This window comes from Macaca fascicularis, chromosome 1 (genome assembly GCF_037993035.2).
Source record: "Macaca fascicularis isolate 582-1 chromosome 1, T2T-MFA8v1.1".
NCBI lineage: Eukaryota > Metazoa > Chordata > Mammalia > Primates > Cercopithecidae > Macaca > Macaca fascicularis.
Window position 1 is genome coordinate 226,420,639 of NC_088375.1, and position 26,854 is coordinate 226,447,492.

The 26,854-nt window shown below is 45.4% G+C and overlaps 1 protein-coding gene and 1 long non-coding RNA gene across 34 annotated transcripts in view; one reads left to right on the forward strand and one right to left on the reverse strand.

The window, feature by feature from the left end:
- The window catches only part of RERE (arginine-glutamic acid dipeptide repeats), a 468,002-nt gene that overhangs the window by 371,265 nt on the left and 69,883 nt on the right, over window positions 1-26,854 (forward strand). For 3 of the 33 annotated variants that reach the window (XM_074021256.1, XM_074021266.1, XM_074021269.1), the window contains exon 1: window positions 24,948-25,096. The exons of 22 other annotated variants lie outside the window; for them this stretch is intronic. Coding sequence is in view for 2 of the 11 variants with exons in the window: in XM_074021244.1 (XP_073877345.1) it covers window positions 25,764-25,871 (108 nt within the window). In the remaining 9 variants the exon portion in view is untranslated. Of the gene's footprint in view, window positions 1-24,947; window positions 25,097-25,617; window positions 25,872-26,052; window positions 26,670-26,854 lie in introns of those variants that run through there. 8 more of the 33 variants (XM_065534734.1, XM_005544876.3, XM_074021221.1 and 5 more) reach the window with 5 other exon arrangements.
- LOC102123720 (uncharacterized) lies at window positions 15,269-26,464 on the reverse strand. Its single transcript, XR_012426467.1, has 4 exons — window positions 26,277-26,464; window positions 25,183-25,282; window positions 19,928-20,073; window positions 15,269-15,674 (listed from the first exon to the last, which is right to left on the reverse strand). It is a non-coding gene; the product is annotated as an uncharacterized lncRNA (long non-coding RNA).

Here is a 26,854-nt window from a genome sequence, read left to right on the forward strand (position 1 = left end):
ACCAACAATGGTAGACACAGACTAGAAGGGCCATGGGCAACCTTTTCCACGTTCCTGAGAGTGCTGTCAAAAGGTAGGATAGAGGAAGAGACTTAGCTAGCTAGGAAGAGACTTTGGTGCAGGTCACAGGATAAGGAGGAGATGGGTTTGGCAAGTGGTTGACACTGATGGGGGAACCTGGATGGGCATCGTTGATGAGACGGTGAGACAGGATCGCTACTGTTGACAAAACTGAACTTCTGTTCCTATAACTGGAGGGGTTAAAAGGGATTCTGTGTGGATCTGAAAGTGAGAAAGTTGCAGCAGGACTCGGGGGTTGGGGTATGAGGCCATCTGGAGAACTGCGTTTGAGAGGACAGTAGGTCTCTAAGGGACGTCCATGTGAGGCGTCAGTTGGGATTTGCTAGGGTGAGCATCTGGTCAGAAGGATGTCTAGTCTGGACTGGGCTGGGAATACAGGAAGGGCTGGGAAGGAAGGAAGCATGTGCTATGCTGGCCATTTAGGTCCCATGGAGAGGGAGGTGCGGGTTGCCTCCACACGCAGCTCTGCTGGGTGCTGTGCTTTTCAATGGCTGTTCCTTGGAGCTCCTGGCTCCTCAATGGGATCACTAAATCATTAACTGGTAAATGGAGCCAACGTGCATTAACATGGAGAGGTTGAAGGTGGAGGAAAGGTGCGAGGAGACAGAGTTTTGTGAATGGACGACTGTGTAGAACTAAGATCGCAGATTTGAGTGTTGGCTGTAGAATATATTCCTGCTGTTTTTCTCCTCAGTCACTCAATGAGTACTGACTGTGTATGAGGCACCTTCTCAACTCTGGGAATAGAAATAACCGTGGAGGTACTGTTCTTATGAGATTTGCATTCTAGTAGGGACCACAGACAAATAAGCAAATTAACTTAAATAAGATGAATTCAGGTAGATGCCATGAGGAGGATAAACTAGTTTTGCCACACAGAGACTGAGTAGGGTAGAGGTTGTATAGCTATAAAAGTGCCTCCTTCAGGGTAGAAGGAGCTTCTCATTCCATGTTACTATTCTCTCAAGTCATTCTGAGTAAATGATACCACTGATCACTCATGTCAGTCAAGAGTGATCTGTGTTTTTCGAGAAATTCAAATTACTTGACCCCCATCCAATAATCTTTGTGGTCATGTTTCACAATTGCCTATAAACTGCTCATTGTTAGGACCTGCTAAATAAATGTCTTTAGGACTCAATAACTTTCAGAATTTAGAACAGATTAAATTTAGCTGAAAGGAAAGACGGGACCTCTGCTATGGAAGTGCAATCACGTAGTGGTCTTTGACAGAGCAGTCTATGCGTTTTTCATACCTAGATGTGCATTTTTCAGCATGAGGGACACAATAATAGAGTATTTTTAAATTCTAACAATATTCTTTCAGGTTTTTTCGTGACATTTTGGATTGGGGAAAAGATTAGAAGAGAAAGGTCTGGTTCTTGTTAAAACTTTTGCTGATAATCTTGTGTCAGCTGTGGATGAATACTCCCCATGGCCAGGAGAAAGAGAACAGGGAGAAGTTGGAGCTGAACCCAAAATGGGGCTCTGTCTAGCCGACAGAGTTCCCTTTAAATGTCACAGTCGTTTCACTTTCTTTGATGCTTCCTCAGTGTAATATGTTTTATCCAAATAGGCCAAAGAGCCAAAAACAAACAAACAAAAGACATGAAGGAGCTGGATGTGTGGATAATTCATTTCCTCTCTGTAAGGAACATTTCTTTGATCCTTTATTAGGCCACAAAATGTTTCTGCCTGCCGTTAGCCATTCTTGACTGTGTTGAGAGGCCCTGCCAATCCCAGCTGGCCTGGAGTCAGAGCAGCCTGATCTTCCACCAGCCTGGGAAGAAGGCCATAAAGGCCGATCTCGTGTCTCAGGGCTGTCCCCAAGTTAACCAAGCGAAAGAGCTGCAGTGCTGTCGTGTGAGGTTTCATACGTGAGGTTTCCTGTGTGAGTGGTGTGACATCGTGTCCGGTCATTCTTCAGTTTGTGATTTTTTTCAAAAACAAGAAATTCTGGTTCTTCCTCCTTTTTTGTTTTTTGTTTTGTTTTGTTTTTTTGAGATGGAGTCTCGCTTTGTCGCCCAGGCTGGAGTGCAATGGCGTGATCTCGGCTCATTGCAACCTCCGCCTCCAGGGTTCAAGAGATTCTCTTGCCTCAGCCTCCCAAGTAGCTGGGACTATAGGTGTGTGCCACCATGCCCGGCTAATTTTTGTAGTTTTAGTAGAGATGGGGTTTTACCATGTTGGCCAAGCTGGTCTCGAACTCCTGACCTCGTGATTTGCCTGCCTTGGCCTCCCAAAGTACTGGGATTACAGACATGAGCCACTGTGCCTGGCCTTTTTTTTTTTTCCCCCTTTTTATTCCCTTCCCTCACTTCTACTTTTTTCAGATAACTCTTCATCTATCTGTGGAAAATGCAGTAATTATTTTCTTTCGAATATTTATGCTGGGAAGGCAAAAGTGTTGGTAAACCCGCTTTCTGGTTGAGTCTGTGCCTTAGACCAGTTGCTGTACCTTGGGAGAGCCACTGGTCCTCTCACTAAGAAATGAGAGTAATAATAATTAAATAGTCCTCTTCTGGCTCTGAAAGGCCCAGATACTGATAATAGGAAACGTCATCGGAGAAACATTTATTAAATGCCTCTCATGTGCAGAAGCTTCCAGATGGCCCTGAACAGGAACTCCTCACCTCAAGGAGATGATGTTCTAATGGCAGTGGTGGACTTGGATGCCCAGAACATAGTGCTGGGCAGAATGGGGAAGTTCCATGGGGTACACAGAAAGATGGAAACACAGGAGTATGACATGACATAGGCATGAGATAGGAAGGAAATTTGTTTAGAGCTGCAGCAGTGGTGAGTGGAAGTACTCAGGAATCCAAGTCAGATCACCCCACACAATAGCGGCTCCGCAGACCACAGAACTACCCTGTGAGGAGACAGAGAGAGTGCAGGATGTATTCGGAGAAGCAGGCAGGGCCTGGCTCGAGTTGGATCTGGAGCTGGGGTGGCAGATGCAGGCAAGTGCCCCACACACACCTTCTGTGTCCATTGCGTACATGGTTAACACAGCACAGCCTCCACTGGAGCTGAAACGAAACCTTAGAATCCACATGCTTGGTAGATTTTACCTCTGCGTAAAAGTGGGGTTCCTCAGGCAGCAACCTTTGCTGTTCTACAGCCTCCGCTGGTGATACCCAAGCAAACAGGGTCTGGAGTGGACCTCCAGCAAACTCCAGCAGACGTAGCAGAGGGGCCTGACTGTTAGAAGGAAAACTAACAAACAGAAAGGAATAGCATCAACATCAACAAAAAGGACGTACACACAGAAACCCCATCTGAAGGTCACCGACATCAAAGGCCAAAGGTAGATAAATCCACGAAGACGAGGAAAAAACAACGCAAAAAGACTGAAAATTCCAAAAACCAGAAAACCTCTTCTCCAAAGGAGTACAACTCCTTGCCAGCAAGGGAACAAAACTGGATGGATAATGACTTTGACAAATTGACAGAAGTAGGCTTCAGAAGGTGGGTAATAACAAACTCCTCCCAGCTGAAGGAGCATGTTCTAACCCAATGTAAGGAAGCTAAGAACCTTGAAAAAAGGATAGAGGAATTGTTAACTAGAATAACCAGTTTAGAGAAGAACATAAATGATCTGATGGAGCTGAAAAACACATTAGGAGAACTTCGTGAAGCATGCACAAGTATCAATAGCCGAATTGATCAAGCAGAAGAAGGGGTATCAAGAGATTGAAGATCTGCTTAATGAAATAAAGCGTGAAGACAAAATTAGCGAAAAAAGAACGAAAAGAAATGAACAGGCCAGGCGCGGTGGCTCAAGCCTGTAATCCCAGCACTTTGGGAGGCTGAGGTGGGTAGATCACAAGGTCAGGAGATTGAGACCATCCTGGCTAACATGGTAAAACCCCGTCTCTACTAAAAACCCACAAAAAAATTAGCTGGGCATGGTGGTGGGTGCCTGTAGTCCCAGCTAGTCGGGAGACTGAGGCAGGAGAATGGTGTGAACCCGGAAGGCAGTGCTTGCAGTGAGCCGAGATCGCGCCACCACTCCAGCTTGGGTGACAGAGCGAGACTCTAAAAAAAAAAAAAGAAATCGAACAAAGCCTCCAAGAAATATGGGACTATCTGAAAAGACCAAACCTATGTTTGATTGGTGTACCTAAAATTAACATGGAGAATGGAACCAAGTTGGAAAACACTCTTCAGGATATTATCCAGGAGAACTTCCCCAACCTAGCAAGACAGGCCAACATTCAAATTCAGGAAATACAGAGAACACCACAAAGATAACTTCTCGAGAAGAGCAACCCCAAGACACATAATCTTGGATTTACCAAGGTTGAAATGAAAGAAAAAATGTTAAGGGCAGCCAGAGAGAAAGGTTGGGTTACCCACAAAAGGAAGCCCATATCAGACTAACAGCGGATCTCTCTGCAGAAGCCCTATAAGCCAGAAGACAGTGGGGACCAGTATTCAACATTCTTAAAAGAATTTTCAACCCAGAATTTCATATCCAGCCAAACTAAGCTTCATAAGCGAAGGAGAAATAAAATCCTTTACAGACAAGCAAATGCTGAGAGATTTTGTCACCACCAGGTCTGCCCTACAGGAGCTCCTGAAGTAAGCACTAAAGATGGAAAGGAACAACTGATGCCTGCCCCTGCAAAAACACGCCAAATTGTAAAGACCATCAACACTATGAAAACTAACACAAGGACAGAAAACCAGACACCACATGTTCTCACTCATAAGTGGGAGTTGAACAATGAGAACACATGGACACAGGGAGGGGAACATCACACACCCAGGGCCTGTTGGGGGATGGGGGTCTTGGGGAGGGAGAGCATTAGGAGAAATACCTAATGTAGATGATGGGTTGATGGGTGCAGCAAACCACCATGGTACGTGTAAACATACGTAACAAACCTGCACGTCTGCCCATGTATCCCAGAACTTAAAGTATTAAAAAAAAAAGTGAGGCTCCCACCCCAGGTGGTTGATGATGGAAGACGATTGTCTGTCTCTCTTGTGCAGTTGGTTCAGAACCAAGATCACCTCAGTAATTTCCTGCTCATGAAGATTAGTTTCTTCAACCACTGAGCATTGGGGCTGGCCCATCTGCATGTGTAGATAGATGATGGCTTAAAAACAAGGAAAAAAGAGTCCAGATGCTCGGGTGTGGTGTGGGTATGCGAGAGTCCAGGCTGAAGTGACAGAATGCAAGGTGCCAAGCACTTTAATTGGCACAATGAGGAATTTGTGCTTTTTACTGTCCTTGAATAGAGCCATAGTCAGCTTTGGAATTCAAATAAAAGTCTGTACCTTGGTGGAACAGCAGTTACATACTGCAAGATCTTCCATGGTGCAGCCTGTCTTGGTTCAAGAAAGTGTTTTCAGTGACCCTAGTTTGGTTCTGTTAGGTGAAACCAAACTAAATATAGCTGAGATGTGGAAGCATGCTTGATACCCCAAATAATTTAGGGGTCTTCCTTTAGGTAGATACAAAGCTTAAAAAAATGTTTTATCCCTATGAAACCCCTAAAAGAATTTTGCCTAAAAGCACATACCCACTCCCAAATTTAAATTGACCTTTTTTGTTTTGTTTTGTTTTGTTTTTTTAAGTACAGTGGCTCCATCTCACCGCAAGCTCCACATCCTGGGTTCACACCATTCTCCTGCCTCAGCCTCCCAACTAGCTGGGACTATGGGCGCCCGCCACCACACCTGGCTAATTGTTTTGTATTTTTAGTAGAGATAGGGTTTCATCATGTTAGCCAGGATGTCTCGATCTCCTGACCTTGTGATCTGCCTGCCTCAGCCTCCCAAAGTGCTGGGATTACAGGCGTGAGCCACCACACCTGACCTTTTTTTTTTTTTTTTTTTTAAATCATAAGGATGTAACTTCTAACATTACAAACATTGACATTTAAAAATAAAATTGCTCCATCACTCTTTTAAATATTAAAAGTGAATTTTAAATACCATAGTGATTTATGCCCCTTATCATCTTTTTTTTAAATAAAGAAAACACGTTTAATTGGCTCACAGTCCTATAGGCTGTATAAGCATGACACCAACATCTGCGCAGTTCCTAGGGAGGCCTCAGGGAGCTTTTACTTAAGGCGGACGCTGAAGCGGGAATACCACATCACATGGTGGAAGAAGGAGCAAGGGGATGGGGCTGCCACACACTTCTAAGCAAACGGGTCTTGCAAGAACTCACTCACTATTGCAAGGACAGCACCCAGAGGATGGTGCTTAAACCATTCATGAGAGATCCACCCGCGTGATCCAGTCACCTTCCACCAGGTCCCATCTCCAACATTGGGGATTACATTTCAACATCAGATTTGGGAGGGGACAAATACTCCAACTATATCATTCCATTCCTGGCTTCCTGCAAACCTCATGTCCTTCTCACATTACAAAATACAATTATCCCTTATCAATAGTCCCCTAAAGTCTTACCTCATTCCAATATAAACTCAAAAGTCCTAAGTCTCATCTGGGACAAGGCAAGTCCCTTCCACCTGTGAGCCTGTAGAATCAAAAACAAGTTATTTACTTCTAAGATACAATGCGGGTATAGGCATTGGATAAACATTCCCATTCCAAAAGGCAGGAATCAGTCAAAAGAAAGGGGCGCATTGAGCCCAATGCAAGTCCTAAACCCAGCAGGGCAATCATTAAATCTTCAAGCTCCAAAATAGCCCTTGACTCCATTTGCTACATCCTGGGGGCAGTGATGGGTGGGGGGCCTGCCAAGGCCTTGGGCAGTTCCACCTCTGTGGCTTTGAGTGCCTGCAGCTTCTCCAGGCATACAGTGCAAGCTGCTGATGGATCTACCATTCCTGGGTCTGGAAGACAATGGCCCTTTCCCACAGCTCCACTAGGCAGTGCCCCAGTGGGGACTCTGTGTGGGCCCTCCAACCCCACATTTCCCATCCACACTGTCCTAGTAGAATATCTGTGTGAGGGCTCCATCCCTGCAGCAGGCCTCTGGACTGGGATACATCCTCTGAAATCTTGGCAGAGGCTGCCAAGCCTCCATCGCTCCTGCACTCTGTACACCTGCAGACTTAACACCACCTGGAAGCTGCCACAGACCTCTGGCTTGCACCCTCTGAAGCAGCAGCCTGAGCTATATCAGAGGCCCTTTGAGCCAAGGATGTAGCCAGAGGGGCCTGTGGGAAGCAATGTCCCGAGGCTGCAGAGGGCAGCAAACCCCAAGCCTGGCCCTGGAAACCATTCTTTCTTCTTAGGTTTCTGATCCTATGATGGGAGGGGCTGCTGGGAAGGTCTTTGAAATGCCCCAGAGCCTTTCCCTCTTTGTCTTGGATATCAGCCCTTGGCTCCGTTTTAGTTACGCAAATATCTCGAGCAAGTGATTGCTTTACAGCCTTGTCTCCTGAGAAAGCTTTTTTTTTTTTTTTTTGAGATGGAGTCTCTCCTGTTGCCCAGGCTGGAGTGCAGTGGTGCAGTCTCGGCTCACTGCAACCTCCGCCTCCTGGGTTCAAGTGATTCTCCTGCCTCAGCCTCCCGGGTAGCTGGAATTACAGGCGAGTGCCACCATGCCTGGCTCATTTTTTGTATCTGTAGTAGAGATGGGGTTTCATCATGTTGGCCAGGCTGGTTTTGAACTCCTGACCTCGTGATCCACCCGCCTCGACCTCCCAAAGGCGTGAGCCACCACGCCCGACCAAAAGCTTTTCTTTCTTTGCCACATTGCCAGGGTGCAAATGTTCCAAACTTCTTTGCTCTGCTTCCCTTTTAAGTATAAATTCCAACTTTAAGTCATTTCTTTGTTCCCACATTTGAGTTAAAACCAGTCTAATGTTGCATCTTATTCTTTTCCCCCTTTAATTTTTATTTCCATTCTACTTCCCCAGGGACTTTATACCAAGGTGATACATTTTATGCTTGAAAGTCTAGTGTCAGATTCACCTTTAGTACTACTTCCTGCAACAAAAAGTGTGTGTATTGAAATTGGGTGTATGGTTATTTCCTTTAATAATAAAGCTAAGTATAGAAGAAACTTTTTTTCAAATTATGATTATTAGAGCACAGTTGATGAAAACAACGAAATATTGTAAATGTTGATATAATTTTAATTTTTGCTTAACATTTATTGGAAATACATTGTATGGGTTTTTTTAAAACACATAAGTGCCCAGAAACCTTGTCTACATGAGTAAGTAGATGGGAATGATGGTTTTGTTACAGTGTCACTCAGTTATTTGAATTCTTTCCATAGTAATGCCAAAAGTATAATTTGTCATCAGACTGATTTTCTGTAATCTATCAGATGACACTTCCACTAGGACCTCCTTGTGTTTTGTTGAAAGCAGAGCATCAGAAAGTATCTGACTTGTGGAGTCTTTCTCATCCTGACCTCAGAGCTCGGCACTGTGTCAGCACCAGTGTCAGTGTTTTAAATTGTCCCCTTGTTCAGTGCCCCTAGGGCAATGCTGCCCGGTAGCCTTCCAGATGGGAGCAGGGGAGAGGAGGCTGCCTTTGTGAAGTGAGGGGGGGGCAGTGGTGGGGGTAGAAGAAGAGAGGCTGCATCCCCTCACAGGAGTGTGTGCCTTCTCAGGCTGATGGGTTGTCGGAAAGAGAACATAGCAAAAAAATGTCTTTTGTGTCCATACATACCATTTTGCGGAATATGGTCTTATACCTCTTATATGCCAGACCCAATTCTGGGCACTGGGAGAGTCAAGGAAACCCAGGCCCCTATAGGAGCTGGGCTAGTGGTGTAGAGAGGGCTAGTTTGGAAGCTTAGGGCAGGAAACCGGGCTGCACATTGCGTTGGAGATTGAATGATGAGAAACTTGTTATCCTTGCCCTCCAAGGGTTTATCATCTGAGGTCACATGATAAAGCAAAACAGCCCCCTCACCCCCAAAAACAAAAAACCTCCCAGAACTGAAGAAAACCCTCTGCTAGCTCTTGTTATTGAATGTGTTCATAGAGTACTTACATTACTCTGGCATACTTTCTTTTTTTTTTTTTTTTTTTTTTTGAGATGGAGTCTCCCTCTGTCACCCAGGCTGGAGTGCAGTGGCACAGTCTTGGCTCACTGCAACCTCCGCCTCCTGGGTTCAAGCGATTCTCCTGCCTCAGCCTCCCTGAGTAGCTGGGACTACAGGCGTGCACCACCACGCCCAGCTAATTTTTTTTTTTTTATTTTTAGTAGAGACGAGGTTTCACCATGTTGGCCAGACTGGTCTCAAACTCTTGACTCTTGATGTCAGGTGATCCGCTGGCCTCAGCCTCCCAAAGTGCTGAGATTACAGACGTGAGCCACTGTGCCCAGCCTTTTTTTTTTTTTTAAATAAGATGGAGTCTCACTCTGTTGCCAGGCTGGAGTTCAGTGGCGTGATCTCGGCTTACTGCAACCTCCGACTCCCTGGTTCAAGCGGTTCTCTTGCTTCAGCCTCCTGAGTAGCTGGGATTACAGGCATGCGCCACCACGCCCAGATAATTTTTTGTATTTTTAGTAGAGACAGAGTTTCACCATATTGACCAGGATGGTCTCGATCTCCTGACCTCCTGTCCGCCTGCTTCGGCCTCCCAAAGTGCTAGGATTACAGGCGTGAGCCACCGTGCCTGGCCATAAACCATTTTTAGAAGGAGTTAGGCTTTACCAGACTGCCAAAGGGTCCATGGCACAAAAGAGATAAAGAACTGTGCACTCAGTGCTGGCCCCTTCCACATACCACAGATAGTTTCCAAAGTCCAAGATGACAGTTTCAATACAGTGGTTTCATGGAAGGATGCTGGATGGTGTTGGTGTTGGGCAGAGTATTACTGGCTTGGTACATGCACCATGGGTATTTTTTGTTTGTTTGTTTGTTTGTTTGAGACAGAGTTTCACTCTTGTTGCCCAGGCTGGAGTGCAATGAGACGATCTCAGCTTACTGCAACCTCTGCCTCCCAGATTGAAGCAATTCTCCTGCCTCAGCCTCCCCAGTAGCTGGGATTACAGGCTTTTGCCACCACGCCCAGCTAATTTTTTGTATTTTTAGTAGAGTTGGAGTTTCACTGTTTTGGCCAGGCTGGTCTCAAACTCTTGACCTCAGGTGATCCACCCACCTCGATCTCCCAAAGTGCTGTGATTACAGGCGTGAACCACTGTGCCCAGCTCACACCATAGGTATTTTAAATGTTGCATTAGACTCTCAGACCTGTTATTGTCCCGCATTATCCTAAGGATGCTGCTATTTCCTGTAATCCTGTTTACAGTCAGGTATCAGGGAATCCACCTGGAACTGCCAAGGGGTGTGGTTCCCAAGGGTCATCGACCTTCCTTGCTCCTCCTTTCCATCTCTGAGGGAGAAAACTTCCATTGCCTCCAGATTGTGTTTCAAAACAATGGAGAATGTTCTTGGTTTTATTACTAAGTAGTCTTGACCTCTAGCTTCATAGTTATTGTTTGCTTTGTTTCTTTAACATCTTGACATTCATTATTTTCTTCCTGGTGCTTTCTTAGGCAGTTGATTCCTCCACGCACCAGCTCCCCTGACTTGAAAGCTGCAGAGATGCATTTAGATCAGGTTTCTTGCATGCTGCCGGCTTTATCTCATTTACAGTATCGCATTTCTGTTGCCATACACTGTAGGATCTGGGCCTCCCCACAGCTTTAGAACAATTAGTAATTGAACAGGAAGTGTGTTTTTATTACAGTGGCCTTTTGATTTTGATTTTACAATCATGTAGTGTTTAGCAGAGAGCAGAGGTGGGCAAGTGGCTCTCTCAAACACATTTTTGACAGAGAGAAGTCTGTTGTTTCAGCCACTTGGCTATCTGTCAGCGGTTCTCAGACTTCCCCCTTGTGTGGGTTGCCTGGCAACCTGGGGCTGGAGCAATCAAACCGTGGCCAGTGCTTCTCCAGCCCAGATTGGGAGATGATTTATTGGTGGAACTGTAAGTACAGTAAACCCAAGCCTCAGAAATGGACCCTTTTTCTTTTTTAAACCAGGAGTTTATAGAAACCATATCAAGGCAAAAAGAGAGAGAGAGAGAATATCAGTTAGAGAGCTTTGTTGTAAACATTTTAAATAATAAAATTAGGGCCTGTAATGAGTCTGTTATTATCCAGATATGTATAAGTTAATATTTTTTTCTTAGTTGGATTATTACCTTTTTTTTTCTTTAACTATTTTACTGGAACACTCAACATTTTAAAAGTTAGTATTTTTAAATGCTAAATTTGAGTACTTCTGATACCATCAGAGGTAAACTGAGGCCTTGGTAGAATCAGACGTAGAATCAGAGCCCAGCTCTCCCAGGTTTAATATAGTGAGCACAAAATGCTGATTGCTCTTCTCACAAGTTTTCAAAATTAGCTAAAAAATTCAAAGACCCATCTATATGGGAAATCCCTATACCTTGTGCTCCATTTTGCTGTGAACCTAAAATTGCTCTAAAAAATAAAGTTTATGAAAACATTTTGAAAATGCAAAGATTCTGCCTTACCATATGCTGTTGTAACAGATGTTTTAGTAGGTCTCTCTCTTCATATATGTATGCATCCTTTTAACTGAAAACTATCCTATAATTTTTTTCCTATACGAGTGAGATCTGGCTGGGCGCAGTGGCTCATGCCCATAATCCCAACTCTTTGGGAGGCTGAGGGAACAGGATTGCTTGAAATCAAGAGTTCAAGACCAAGCCTGGGCAACATAGTGAGAACCCTGTCTCTACAAAAAAATATTTTAAAATTAGCTGGGCATGGTGACTGACACATACCTGTAGTCTGAACTACTTGGGAGGCTGAGCCAGGAGGATCATTTGAGCCCAGAAGCTCCATGTTACAGTGAGCTGTGATCATACCACTGCAGCCTAGGTGGCAGAGCAAGACCCTGTCTCTAAAAATAATAATAAATAATCATAAAAGTGAAATCTAACAGCTCTTGTTGAGATTTCTCCTTCATAGCATCTCAGATATCACAAATGAGGATGAAAAGGACTCTATTTCTGGGGACATACTGTATGAGGGTAGGGGGAGCAGCCTGGCTTAGCAGTAACCTGAGCATTTCTTTTTGTAAAATTTTAGAGAAATATTTTGGAACTCAAACCCCTCTGCATGCAGCCCAGTGTATCCAGCTGTGTATGTAAATGAGCTATTAGTATGTTTGTATTCCTTATAAATATACAGATCTAATCTGTTTGTGTGTGTAATTTACACACAGCTGTGTTCGTGCTTCCGTATTACCAATATTTTCAGCAAGAGTGAGGTATCATGGGAGCGCTGTTGTTCCAAACAAAAACCAGCAGCATAGCCTTGTGGTGGGGCCCATTATCAGCCCCTGATCTTGGGACCCTCCCTTGGGGGACTCTCTTGAAAGTCACAGCCGCCCTGCATGGGGATAGCCATCCTGCATGGGGTAGGTGGGAGACCAGAGTACCTGTAACAGAAAATAAAACAGCCAGGCGCGGTGGCTCACACCTGTAATCCCAGCACTTTGGGAGGCCAAGGCGGGCGGATCACGAGGTCAGGAGATTGAGACCATCCTGGCTAATACGGTGAAACCCCATGTCTACTAAAAATACAAAAAAATTAGCCGGGCATGGTGGCAGGCGCCTGTAGTCCCAGCTGCTTGGGAGGCTGAGGCGGGAGAATGGCGTGAACCAGGAAGGTGGAGCTTACAGTGAGCCGAGATCGCGCCACTGCACTCCAGGGCGACAGAGCGAGACTCCATCTCAAAAAAGGAAAAAAAAAAAAAAAGAAAAGAAAAAAAATAATGACCACCTGTTAGACAGGGATCTGCATTATGACTGAGGTTTGGCTTTTGTCATTGAAATGCTCCCTCCACCCCCACCCTGGACTACATTTCCTAAAGGGGTAATTGATTTTCCTTTCTTCTTTGAGATCATTCTTTAAATGAACAGAGTCAAATTAGGGACCCAGTCCCATGTTGTATTGTCATGAAGGGGAAACAAAATCCAGGAGCCCCTTCTCTGTCAGGAGCTGACAGAAGGCCCTGGTGCTCGTCGGGGTCTTCAGTTTCCCTTGTTTGGGAAGTGGGGCAGATGTTAAGAACTTTGGCATTTGGTCGAGTTCTTCTGGAAGACAAGTTTTACGTAATTTGAAATAACAGCCCTATGTGATTTTATTTTAGGAATTTATGATATCATTGCCCATGATTCTAACAGTATAGTTATTTTGCCTCCCTAATAGAAAACTTGGAGTGCTTTGGATGATTTAGTATTTTACAAAAAAAGAAGTTAGGATTATTCTAGACCTGTGCTTTCCAATATGGTAACCACTGGTGTCTTGTGGCGATTATTCTAGACCTGTGCTTTCCAATATGGTAACCACTGGTGTCTTGTGGCTGTTGAGCATCTGAAATGCGCTGGCCCAAGTATAGATGTGCAGTCAGTGTAAAATACACACTGATTTCAAAGACTGAGCAGGAAGAAAAAGAATGTAAAATATTTCATTACTAACTTTTATATTGATTACATGTTGAAATGATAATATTTTTGATCTATTGAGTTAAATAAAACATTTCAATTAACTTTACCTGTTTTTTTTTTTAAATATGGTTACTGGAAAAGTAAAACTTACATTTTTGGCTTATATTTCTATCGGGCAACCACTGGTCTAGATTCCTTTAATTACAGTTTTTGCAAAAGGTTTTCTCGCTAAGGATTTCCACTTTTTTGTTCCCTTGTAACTTCTGGACAATCCACATTTCTTTTTTTAGCTTATTTCTCTTTCCTCCTGTGTTGAGATCTACTTTGCCAAGGAAAGGTGAACATTTTAATGACCTACTTAGGAGCCACTTTACAGGGGCATTTATGTAGAGACTGTAGGGTGATATTGTAGGGAGGGAAAGAGCCTCCCATGCCCATTTGGGTTCTGTCATGAGTGTTGGGTTATTTTATTTATTTATTTATTTATTTGAGATTGAGTTTCGTTGTGTTGCCCAGGTTGGAGTGCAGTGGCACAATCTCGGCTCACTGCAACCTCCGCCTCCCTGGTTCAAGTGATTCTCCTGCCTCAGCCTCCCAAGGAGCTGAGACCACAGGCACACGCCACCATGCCCGGCTAATTTTTGTATTTTTAGTAGAGATGGGGTTTCACCATGTTGGCCAGGCTGGTCTCAAACTCCTGACCTTGTGATCTGCCTGCCTCAGCCTCCCAAAGTGCTGGGATTACAGGCATGAGCCGACGCACCCGGCCGTGTTGGGTTATTTTTAATTTGGGTGTAGCTGTGTGGACATAATTGGCAAGAGGCATTTGGCTGGTGTGATCTCTACATCTGTTAATGCTGCTGCTTAACTAGCCAGTTCTCATTTGACTTGAAAGTGCATTGATGCATGCTTTCTGATATTCGCCCAGTGGCAATACTTTCTGTTGGGCCTGCAATAATGAAAGGACTTCAGTGTACTCAATGTAATTATCTAGACCCAGAGGGGCATTGACAGAGATGTATCTATAGGATAGCTCAATGGGCTGTGTTAGTGGGTGCAGTTGCTTTTTAAACCACTAGCATGAGGTCATTTTCCCATTGGGCACATGGTCTTTGAATGAAAAATGGAGTAACTTTTATTTGGTATTTGAGACCTCCTAGGAAGGGTTTTGGCATACAGATGTGTTGACAAAGGAAATCACTGGCTTTACTCTGGATGCTGAGCTGGCATCACGGAGGGGATGGCGTAGTTCCTCTAGTAGGTTTGAACTAAGAACATCTAATGGTTTTGTCAGTAGTAGTTAGATGTTAGAAACTTAACAGTGCAATGAATATATATCAAGAGATGTTGAGTCAAACTGGAGAACAGATGATGACAGGTCAAATAGCCTTGGAGGAAGACTAAGCCCAGTCACCTCCAGATACATTCTTGTACTGAGCTACTGGTTATCAAGCACCTGCTTTGTGTTATCAAGTGCTGTTCTAGGTGCTGGGGATATAATAGTGAACAAAACAAAGACCCTTTCCTCATATACTCAGTAACGTAGCCTATGTCATGTCATCTAATCATATCACATATGGTGATGGTAAGAGCCAGGCCTTAAAATGAAGCAGAGTAAGGTTATAGATAGTGACAGGCATGCAAATTGGGGAAGCATAATTGGAAGATTGCTTATTTGTTTGCTTAAATTAATAGTGACTAAGAGGTTAAAGTTTTTAGTGGTTTTAGCGATGAATCTTGTATTAGTTTCCTATCACTATGTTACACATTACCCCGATAATAAAAATTAGCCCAACTTAAAACAATGATGATCATTTATTATCTTTCACAGTTTCTGTGGGACAAGAATTTAGGAATGGCTCCACTGTGCCGCTCTGACTTGGGCTTTCCGAGGTTGTAGTCAAGTGACAGGTGGTATTTGAATCATCTTGAAGGCTTCTTCACTTACGAGTCTGGGCTAGGAAGACTCAGATGGCTGGGGACTAGAATAGCTAGGGCTTCTGTAGCATTTCTCCATCCCTGGTGGGCTAAGGCAAGCCGGACTCAGGGCTTCAAAGATACATGTCCAGAGAAGGAGAGCCCAGCAGAAGCTGCGTTGCTTTGTATGACATGGACTTAGAAGTCACCTGGTATCATTCTGTCACATTTTGTTGGTCAAGGCAGTTACAGAGGTTTCCCCAGGCTCAGGAGAACAGAGAGACCCACCTGAAAATGAAGGAGTGTCATTATCACATTGCAAGAGCATATGGGATGGAATCTGTATTGGAGTGGCCACCTCTAGAAAATATAGTTTGTCACAAATGTAAAGATTTTGTGGGTATGTGTGGTTTGATTTGTTGGTTTAATTTCAGTTAAATGATTTATGGTTCTCATCTGTAATATGAGGGCTTCAACCAGCATAGTTGTCTAATGATTCCTTCTAGCTTTATCATTCTCTGATTCCAGTGATAGCGCAGGTGTGGCAGGAAGTGTTGAGTTGACAGCTGCTCAGCTTTTGTAGACATTTCTGGGCACATCATCAGAAGAGTCAGCTGGGACATTTAGGGGCTGTTGGACTCTTGCTGGCCTCACACACTGAAAGACCTGGCACTTCAGTCACCCTTTGTGTTATGTTTCTATAGCTAATCTTAACTGGAGGCTGCTAGTGGTGGGGTGATGAAATAAAATAACGATTTGAACCAGGAGCTGCCCATTATCATGATACTCATGGACTGAGATGGGCAGAACAGCCAGGCAGGATTATATTAGATCTACCTTCCCAAGTGCTCCTTCTCATTCTCTTTGGCCTTTGGAAGGTTAGGAAAAAGAGGAAAAGAAAGGAAACAGAAAAGAGAACTCTTTGGTATTACTCCTCTGTGTCAGCTAAACAGCTGCCATATTTGACCCTAGAGAGGACTTCTTTTAGAAATGGACTGTTACTCAGGGGTCTTGGATTTGGGATCCTGTTGTAATTACCATAGAATCTTCTGGACTAGCCTGGGAAACAGGTCTTTTTTGTGTGTGCTGAAACTAGGATTTATTTCAAAGACACATGTCCAGAGAGGGAGAACCAAGTGGAAGTGGTGTTATTAAATATTAAAGGTATTTAAGACAGTTGACAAAACATATCATGCAAAACAGGATGTATTCTTGGAAATAGTTCAGTCCTCCTCTTGTCTCTATGTAGGACCAAGAGGCTACCCTGCTTTACTACTGTTCCATTGTTAAGAGAACCAGGCACATAGAAGTTGAGACTTTGAAGATGGTAGAGGCCTGGACACCCATCTTGCACCCAGGAACACAGCAGTCCTGAGATAGGGCTAGTTACCAGTACAGGGGATGTAGTTATTTAGTGGCAGAACCATGCCAGGTTGTTTGTGGGAAAATTTTCCTCATGGATATCCAGCATACAGCATATAATCTCTGACATGTGCTTTTATTTCAAGAGTTTAAGTTTGTGTATAGGTATAGGTAGACTTTCCTTTAAAGTATCTTAAGAAGTACCTTAACAAGTATCACACCCTTTATTCCTCTAAGATTGGTAGATATAAAACAGTGTTTTCTGCACTGAAAGTCCAAGTAATTAATCCTATTTTGAAATCTTATTTACATCTCCATTCTTCTTGGATAAAAAGAAACATAAATCTAACGTTGATTAGAAATTTTGTTTCCATCTACCAAACATGTATTGTGTTTTAGGGAAAACTCTAGGACCAAAAACAATACCCATGCCCAACAGTTATCATATTGCTTGGTTACAGTTTCCTAGGCACTCTGAAGATTACAAAAGACATGAAATACTCAACTCTTGCTGGAAAGGAATCCACAATTTGGTGGAAGATCTATAGACCTTTTAATGACAGAAGTGGTTATTCATTCTAGTTGTAAACAGGAATTGTTTTTCAGAGAAGGGAGAGAGAGCAGAGCGGACTCTGTAGGGATAGAGTTGAAACTGGAACACGCTTCGCACAGTGCCTCGCGCTGTGCTCTTTGCACAGTGTGTTCACTAGAATGAGTGCTCAATGAATGTTAGTTGAATTGATGTGTTTGAATACGCAGAAGTGAAGAAGGGACATTCTAGATTGGGAAGAGAGAAAGGCATTGGTAAATACCCAGAGAATGGAATCAGGATGGGGTACTGCAGTAACTGACTTCACTACATGGTGGTGTAGGTGATTGGGAACCCAATTGTGGAGACTGTTAACTAGCAGACCGATAGTTTGGACGTGCTAGGAAATTGTCACAGGTCTTCAAATAAGAGGACACATTAATATACAGAATGCCCAGAATTGGAATGTTGCGGGGGAGGGGTGTGGAGACCCACTGAGGCCAGGGAGGAGACCAGTGCAGTCACTGGCATGACGTGGCCCTGTAGTTGGCAGAGCCCCTGCAAAAACAGGGGAGCATGCTGAACAGGGAACTCCATGAAGAATGAATCTAGAGGGCATGGTGACTGATGGAAGGAGTGGGAATGGACAGAGAGCAAGCTAGGCATTTCTTCTTGGAGAACTCTGCTGCAGCTGACAGAAATAGAGCCACAGGTAGCTAAGAGAGGGCAGGCTGGCTTGGTGAGAGAGAAGCTGGGGAGATTTGAGGTGCTAGGCCCATGAGTTTAATAGAGACGTTTTAAACTATATAAAGTAAAAAAAGTTACGGTAAACTAAAGTTAATTTATTATTGAAGAAAGGAAACATTTTAAATGTTTAGGTTAATTAAACAGTGTTTATAAGACTACAGTGGTATCCAGCAGAGGTCCCCAACCTTTTTGGAACCAGGGACCAGTTTTGTGGAAGACAGTTTTTCCATGGACTGGGGGGAAGGATGGTTTCAGGATGATTCAAGCGTGTTACGTTTATTGTACACTTTATTTCTATTATTATTACATTGTAATATGCAATGAAATAATTATACAACTCCCTATAACATAGAATCAGTAGGAGCCCTGAGCTTGTTTTCCTGCAACTGGACAGTCCCATCTGAGGGTGATGGGAGACAGTGACAGATCATCAGACATTAGATTCTCAAAAAGAGCATGTAACCCAGATCCCTCACATGTGCAGTTCACAGTAGGATTCATGCTCCTATGAGAATCTCATGCCGCTGCTGATCTGACAGGAGGTAGAGCTCAGGCAGTAATTTGAGCCATGGGGAGCAGCTGTAAATACAGATGAAGCTTTGCTCACTTGCCTGCCGCTCACTTCCTGCTCTGTGGCCCAGTTCCTAACAGGCAATGGACTGGTAGTGGTTTGTACCCTGGGGACTGAAGACCCCTGTCTTAAGGTATATGCAGGAAGAAGTTTTACTTGTGCCAGTAGTAACGTAAGGGTAATAGGCCTGCACCTCAGTGGGTATTTGGAAGACAAAGGAATGCCTGGAGGGGCCTACCCAGTGTAGCACTGGGTCACCCTATGGCATGTATGGACTTTCATGGCATGAGTTAATACACAGAAGTACTTAGCAGCTCACACTCACTCTGTTACCATTGGCATGGCTTTTATTGTTAGAACTGGACTTGAATCCTGGCCCTGATGATGATTAGGTGTGGGATGGGCCAGGATATTTCATTTACCTAACCTTTAGTTTCTTTATCCCGTAGAATGGGCCCGGTGACACTTACCTTGGAGAGTGTATTGTGGCAATTAGCATACTTGTGCCACTACCACTACCACTTCCACTCTGCACAGAAACCTGAAGGCCTTGGGGAACTCAAGAAACACTGAACTATTTCAGTCAGTTCTCTGGGTTCCTGAGTTGCCGCTTTGAGGAAGATGTGGCCTATGGGTTGTCAGTGCCCAAGTTGGGATGGTGATGTCCTAAAACTACGGAGGACATTAGTCTGAATAGAAAGTGTAGGTGCAAGTCTGAGCTAGGGTAAAATGTCAATAAATAAATCATCAATAAAAATGGGATGATTATTTTAAATTATCCCATTTGCTGAGATTTGAGAATCATCAATAAAAATGGGATGATTATTTTAAATTATCCCATTTGCTGCCTTTAAACTCTAACTAGTTTCATTAAACTATTAACTGGCTCTCCTGGAATAACACTAGTAAGTGCAAAGTGTTTTTAAAGTGGAGGCAAAAATTGGGAGCAGCCTATACTGGAAATTTTGGAAATGCTCCTCATGGCTTGCTGGCAGGTCTCCTCCCAGACAAATTGGTTATGTTGCTCTTTATTGAAAAAGTAGTGCCTTACTCCAGTCACCCTTTCATTAAAATGTTAAATATTTAAAACTAAAGCCAAATGATACATCTCAAAGCAGCATCAACAGTAAAGCTCCAGAAGGAAATGTGCTTTAGATACGGGGTGGTGGGATCTGTAACCAACAGGATGATATGGATGAAGGACAGTTCTCATCCAGTGGTTTATCAGTGAGAGCCAGCATCATGTAATACAAATGTTTGGAAAGGCTTTTTTATTTCTTCTGGCTGGCATCCGTGTTCCCTTTTTTTTTTTTTTACCCTACCCCTCCTTACCTTTAACATTTAGGATATGTCTTTTTCATCTGCTGCTCTGTGTCTTCTGTGGAGCCATGGGTCTGTTCCCCCTTACTCACTGCCTCTGTGTCTTCTGCGGGGAACTGTAGTTTGCTTACTTGCAGATCTGCCTGCTTTTCTGTCCCCTGTGAACCAGTAAGTTATTAACATAAAATTTTGTGCAGTAAACAGGGTAAAACAGAAGGAGCCATTTTCACAGTGGGAATCATTTTAATACCTACAGTGTTTTCCAAACAGTTATGTAAGAGGACTGAGTAGACGTTGCTTTTCAGAAGTCATGGTGAGTTTCTGACTGTGATACACTAGTTAAAATTCACCAGAGGGAGTTAATTTTGAAAGCTCTCAGCCAGGGGTTAATGCAGAGGTATCTTTTAGCCATTTTTGTAGCTCAGCCCCTGTCTTCTGCTCTCTTGCTACTGCAGACAGGGGTCAGGTCCAGCACCTGGGATGACGCCAGAAGGAGACGTGCTGGGAGTTTCACACGTAGATAAGGGGAATTTGCACACCTTACCCTCTGAAGGGTTTACTCTCAGCCCAGTGTTCTCTATCCACACGTAGATTTTTTGGGAAACAATATCTTGGAATGCAAACACAGGCAGCAGCCACATCACACATCCCTGGTCTGCACCCTCGGCTCCATTCCTAGGCCCACCACAGCTCTGAGGCTTCCCGATTTTTTACACTCGTCTCCCTTGATCCTCCCAGCCTGGTTCAAGGACTTAGTGATATATGGTTACTTTTCCCACCTATAAGATGGGAATAGTAGTAGCCTCTGCCTCGTAAGTTGTTGTGGTGATTAAATGAGCCAGTGCGTTAGAGCCTTTAAGACAGTGGCTGGCACATTATAGCGCTCAGTGTTCACCATTTTTATTGTTCTAGGGTGGTGTTTCCCTACCTTTTTCATACCATGATGCGTGTAAAAATGCCGTTTGTACTCATCAGTAGGTTAATGGTGATGCTACTTGCACCAGGCCCACCTGCCATCCCAAGGGTGGAGAGGTGAGGATCAGTATCTAGGCAGACCAGTGAGGCAGAGGCACAAGGCTTGGGGGACTCTGACAGGGGGTGGGCTCAAGCAATAGCACGAGGAACTTTTGAACACATTAATTTAATGCATTTTTGACCTGGTTATTTTTATTTTTATGTTATTGTTATTTTTATTCCAATATAGCTGTTTCTAAAGTGGCTATGTCTAAACAGCCATGTCAGAATTTCCTTTTTGGAACAGAGGAGCAGACTAGATCACATGGCTTCCAAGTTTGAACCTTGTGTTCTTTCCACTGTAGCAAAATTCAAAATAGAGCTTTCCAGGTTCTATTAAAACCCAAGGCTAGTAATGCTAGGTTCAGGTAACTTAACTTTTTTAAAGCCAGAAGTTAAATTTTCTCTACTGGGGAGTTGTAGGTAGGTAACTTTTGATTGTGATGTGAAATTTCAGCTCAGTAGTGGAAAACTATAGCAATTTATCTAAAAATTAGAGCACAAGGCCGGGCGCGGTGGCTCAAGCCTGTAATCCCAGCACTTTGGGAGGCCGAGGCGGGCGGATCACAAGGTCAGGAGATCGAGACCACAGTGAAACCCCGTCTCTACTAAAAATACAAAAAATTAGCCGGGCGCGGTGGCGGGCGCCTGTAGCCCCAGCTACTCGGGAGGCTGAGGCAGGAGAATGGCGGGAACCCGGGAGGCGGAGCTTGCAGCGAGCCGAGATCGCGCCACTGCACTCCAGCCTGGGCAACAGCGTGAGACTCCGTCTCAAAAAAAAAAAAAAAAAAAAAAAAAATTAGAGCACAAAATCATAAACGTAAGTTGTAACACAAAGCAACGACCTCCTTGCCATAAATAAATATATATTTATATTTGGATCTCACCTGGCTGTGGGGATACAGAAACAGAAAAGGACTTATTTTGTGTTCCCAAGGAGCAGCACATAGTTGGGTTGGTTAGGCATGAACACACCGGAGAAACAAGTGCCGGCATCCCAAGACCCTCAGTTCGTGTGTCTGAGAGTGGACAGGCTATGAGCTAGCAAGCATAAACAGCAGAGCTGCCCAGCTCTGGCAGCAGTGGCCAAGCCAGTGACTCGCCGTCTACATTTCCTTCCTCCTTTACCCTTGGCATACTGCTATTCTAATATCTATACACTGGGAGTGATAGAAAAACTAATGGACACAGAAATAATTCATGAGGCCTTCCATTTCAGCACTGGAAATGCCCAATTTCAGCTCAACAACTACAAGACTGTTAAGAAACAGACTGTGTCCATGAACTTGCATTTAGAGGCTTATAGGGCCTGTTGATTTGTAAGTCAATAGTGTTAATTGTTAAAGTCTTAAAAACTTCAAGGTCTTCATTTGAAGAGAGGTGAATTTGTAGAGGGCAAGGAGATAACCACAACAGAAGCCTCTTTCACCTGTGACCCCTTCCAATCATTGACTACTGTGAGTGGTCGTCTTTGTTTCGATTTTCAAGGCTACTCTACATTTCTGGTAAACCACAAGGTAAAGGCTGGTCTCTGAGAAGCAGATGTTTTGCTGGTTTTGAGGCCTTGTGGCTTTCCATAGAGAAGTAACAGTACAGGCCACATGAAGCTTTTACTTCCTTTTTTTTTTTTTTTTTTTTAAAGTGGGGCCAAGGGTGCTTTGCTCTTGATAGCATTGTATTGATATACATTGACAGCTGTGGTAGGTCTGTGTTCACCACCAGATGTCAAATTCCTATTTCTGGAAGTAATTAGTTTGAGATACCTGTGAGACGTTCAAGTTGAGTGTTCCTAGTGGACCTGGACCATAGATTTAGTCTTAGAAATACCAGTGAGAATCTCGATAGATATTTAGAACCAAAGGAACAGTGGAGATCATATGGGGAGACAATGTATATAGCAGAAAGCCCTAGGACAAAGCTTTGGGGAGACTCCAGCATTTAGAGGTTGAGTAGGAATTAGGCCAAGTGGTATGAGCAAAACCAGAAGAGTTTGGCGTCATGGAGTCAAGAGGTCAGCTCTATTAGGAGAGTTCAAAATGGACCTGTCTTTCAACAGTCCATTTCCACTGTGACCACCCTAGCCCAGGCCCTCAGCATCTCATTGTTGGTTTCACTTGTCCAGGTGCGGTGACTCACACCTGTAATCTCAACACTTTGGGAGGCCAAAGCGGGAGGATTGCTTGAGGCCAGGAGTCTGAGACCAGCCTGGGCAATATAGCGAGACCTCATCGTTAATAAATAAATAAATAATTTTTAAAGGAGACAAAAAATATGGTGAGCGTCAACTGCCTAGTGCTATATGGAGGGAGGCACTAGGTGTAAGATGTAATTCTTTAAGAGTCTATGGACTTTTGGGGTCAGCAGGCCTTATACAAATAAACAAATGAGAGAGTAACTGGACATCTGGTTTCATTTGGGAGCAGGAGAGATTTTGAGGTGAACCTGGAGATGCCTTACCCAGATTCTGGAGTTGAGACAGAGGTCCCAGTGTGGGCCAGTTGGCATTACTGGACGTCTGGCTGGAAAGGTGAGCAGGGCCAGGATCCTGGAGGGCCTTGAATTCAGGGCTAAGGAGTGTAAACACTGTCCTGCAGAGACCATCATGCTGTTCTTAGGTAGGGGCTAAGGGCCAGATAAGGTGGGACTCAGGACGAAATCTATGGTTTGGAAAAATTCCTTGGCAGAGACTTTTAAATGGCTGGCTGGGGGAGATGGTTAATAGGCTAGTTATTAGGAAAGAGAGAGAAAGATCTGGCCTGGGACTGCCACTAGCATGGGCAGGAAAGGAGGGCGTTGAAAGACACTTCTTAGGAAGAATACTGAGGACTTGATGATTTGATGTTGGACCCAAGAAGAGGAAAGTACAGAGTCATAGAAAATGGTAACAGAAAATAGTTACCACTGTAGTCGCCTGCCTGCATTTTACAGAGTGTGGCGGTGAAGTACGTGGAGTTGAGGGGGCTTAGTTTGAATTCTGGCTTTGTCTCTGAGGAGTTGATCTAGTTACCTGTCTGTGCCTCAGCTTCCTTGTCTGTAAAATGGGGATAATAATTGTAAAGATTTTGAATTAATACATATGAGGCTTCTGGCATATAGTAGGTACTTAGTAACTATTGGTTGAATGGATGGTGTTCAAAGGATTACATCACAATAAATGGAAGAAACAGGATCTGAATTTGTCCAGCTCTACCACATTACCCTGATGTTCCAGAGTCTGCCTTTCTCACATGTTGCCTCATTGTGTAGGCCTCTTTTACTGGACCTACTAGATGTCACTTGGCATCAAGCCCACGTTTAGATTGCATGGTCCTGGCGTTCCACAGCCTGGCTCACTCCAGATTGCCCGCTCCAAGTCTGTATAGACTCTGTCTCCCATAACCCACCTCCCGTTCTCCACCTCTGACCTTCGCGGAGGGCCGGGTCACCAAGTCACTTCCCACCTCTGCAGTAGCTGCCCACCCCTCATGATCTGGCTGATGTCACTGCCTTGGTGAAGGCATTCTGAACTACTACAGACTACTGCAGTCTAGCCTTCTTGGGTCCCTTGCTGCACTGATGAGCTGTACCTCACTTCTTTATGCTTGGCCAGATAACATCTCAGAATGTTCTGTAATGACTTCACACATATTTATCTTACCTGCAAAAATGAATCACAGTTGAATAAAGGTCCATGGCGACCTTTATTATCTTCCTAGACCCCAGCTAGGTGCTCAGTAAATACCTGAATACTTTAAGAATGGATTAAGAAGCAGGAATTCTGATGACTGCTGAGGTGTGGAGTGTGCCAGTAGTTCAGGTCCTCATCTCATACCTGAACTGTGTCACCGGCTTCTTTAACTGGTCTGTCCCTAATCTACACTTAGGCCACACTGCCACTGGCACAGTCCTCATCCACTCTTTTCATGGAAAGCTCCAGCTTCAGCCTCTCTGCCAGCCTACAATTAGTAACTCTTCCATGCAGCCTGAAGGGCTCTCTGCAACCCGATCCTTGCCTGCCTCTTTCGTCTTATCTGCTGGCACTCCATTCTGCACACCCTGTCCTCCTTGCAGTTCCCAGAATGTTCTCTGTGCCTTTTCCTGGCTGACTTCTGCTGGAAGCCCTGCTGGAGCCCACCTGGCAGGCTCACGTTCTTCCTTGTCACTTCCTCTAAGACATCAGCAAGCAGAGTAAGTTGCTTCCTCTTCCTAGCTCCACCCACCACCCTTTGTTCCTCTGCTGCTTTTCTTGCAGACCCTAGGACTGGTTTGTTTACCTGTCTGCCTTCCTGGGCAGACTGCAGCTCCTTGAGGGCAGGGCCATCTTTCCGCGCCGTCTCTCCCGGTGATATGCTGTGTGCACGCAGCGTAGGATGCCTGTTGATCATATAAACGATACTTTTGTCAAGTAACAAAGGTCACTCCTCCTCACACTAGAGGAGAGCTTGCTGCTTTCTTGTGCCTTGACAGATTTTCCCTTCGAACTGTATGAATTATATTGAAAATTGACAATGATGAGTCATATCTCAGCAAGGGTGAAAATAAAAAACGCAAAGCCTCCACTATTGGAATAGGAGGTTGCAGACTGGTTTTAAAGGCTAAGTCTGGCCCTTCACTGAATCCTCCTGGCGGGTCTCAAACACAGGGAGTGGGAGGGACCCTCTGCCCGGTGGGCAGGTGATTTATTGGCTGGGAAGCTTCCGCGGTGATTTAGTTGTGAAGCGGCGCCCGGGGAAGTGCAGGCTAATGCCTGGGCCGGGAGGGAGCGGCTGCCCACAATCGCGGGCCGGAAGGGACCACGGGGGGCGTCGGGGCCAGCCCCCCATTTTGCAGCTGAGGTGGGGCGGGGGCGGAGGGCATGCGGCCGCGGTGCTGCAGACCTCGTCCATCCGGAACGTGGGCTGGAGACCCAGCAGCCTGGGAAGGGCCCCAGCCCCGTGGGCGCCCTATCCCCAAGCTTGCTGCGGTAGGGAGGAAGTTTCTGTGCTTTGCTGCCTTGATGTTCTCCTGTCGGAAGGAGGACACAGATTCCAGCGCTGGCTGCCCTGGAGGCTCCGGCCGTGGAGTGGGGGTCGGGCCGTGGGCGGGGCCGGGGCCGGAGCGCGGGGCCCCGGCGGGCGGGCAGGAGGGCGGCGGCGATCCAGGCCGCCTTTTGCAGCCGCCCGCGGCCGCGCCGGGCTCTGCGCGCCGCGCTCTTGCCTCCTCCCCCGTCGGCGGCGGCCCCAGCCCCGCGCCCCCCGGGCCCCGCGCCGCGCGGCCCCGCCGCGGTCACACGCCGAGCCACCCGCGGCCGCCTCCGCCCTGCGCTTTGTGGAGCCGGAGCCCAGTGACAGGCGGCGGCCTCTTGCTGCCCGAGACCCCGGGCGCTTACCTGTGGCTGCTGGGGTCGGCCGCGAGGGACCAGGCTGGGAGCCCCGAGGTGGGGGCTCGGAGCCAGGAGCTGCCCCCACCGGGGCGGGGAGGAGTGCTCGGGAGGCATGGGACAAAGTGAAAGTCTCCGGGCTGGGGTTGGGGACGAGTCTGAGACTGCTGCGAAAATGGATGGGGGCGGCGAGTGGCGTCCAGAGGGCGGAAGGGGTGCTGGTTATTCTCTGGTGGCTCGGAGTGGCTTTTAATGACGGCCGGCGGGGCCGGCCGGCTGGGTTTCGGGTTCCCGGTGGGCTTCCGCGATACTGGTGCCTTCCGGTGCCTCCTGGCAAATTCTTTGGATTAAGGAAAGCGGCCTTTAACCCCCTAGGGTCTCCTTCTGGAGAAGAGTCACCAGGTTTGGTTCTGTTCCCCCTTTCTCCTCGACACTTCTGAGAAGCTTGGTTCTCCGGTGGGAAAGCAGTTGTGTTTTATTAAAACATGGAGCATATTTATACCTTCGTGCACCAGAATGTGCCTGGTGGCAGAGGGGACAGATTGCTTCTTAGCCTTAGACGCAGGACGTCCTTCTCTTAAACGTGC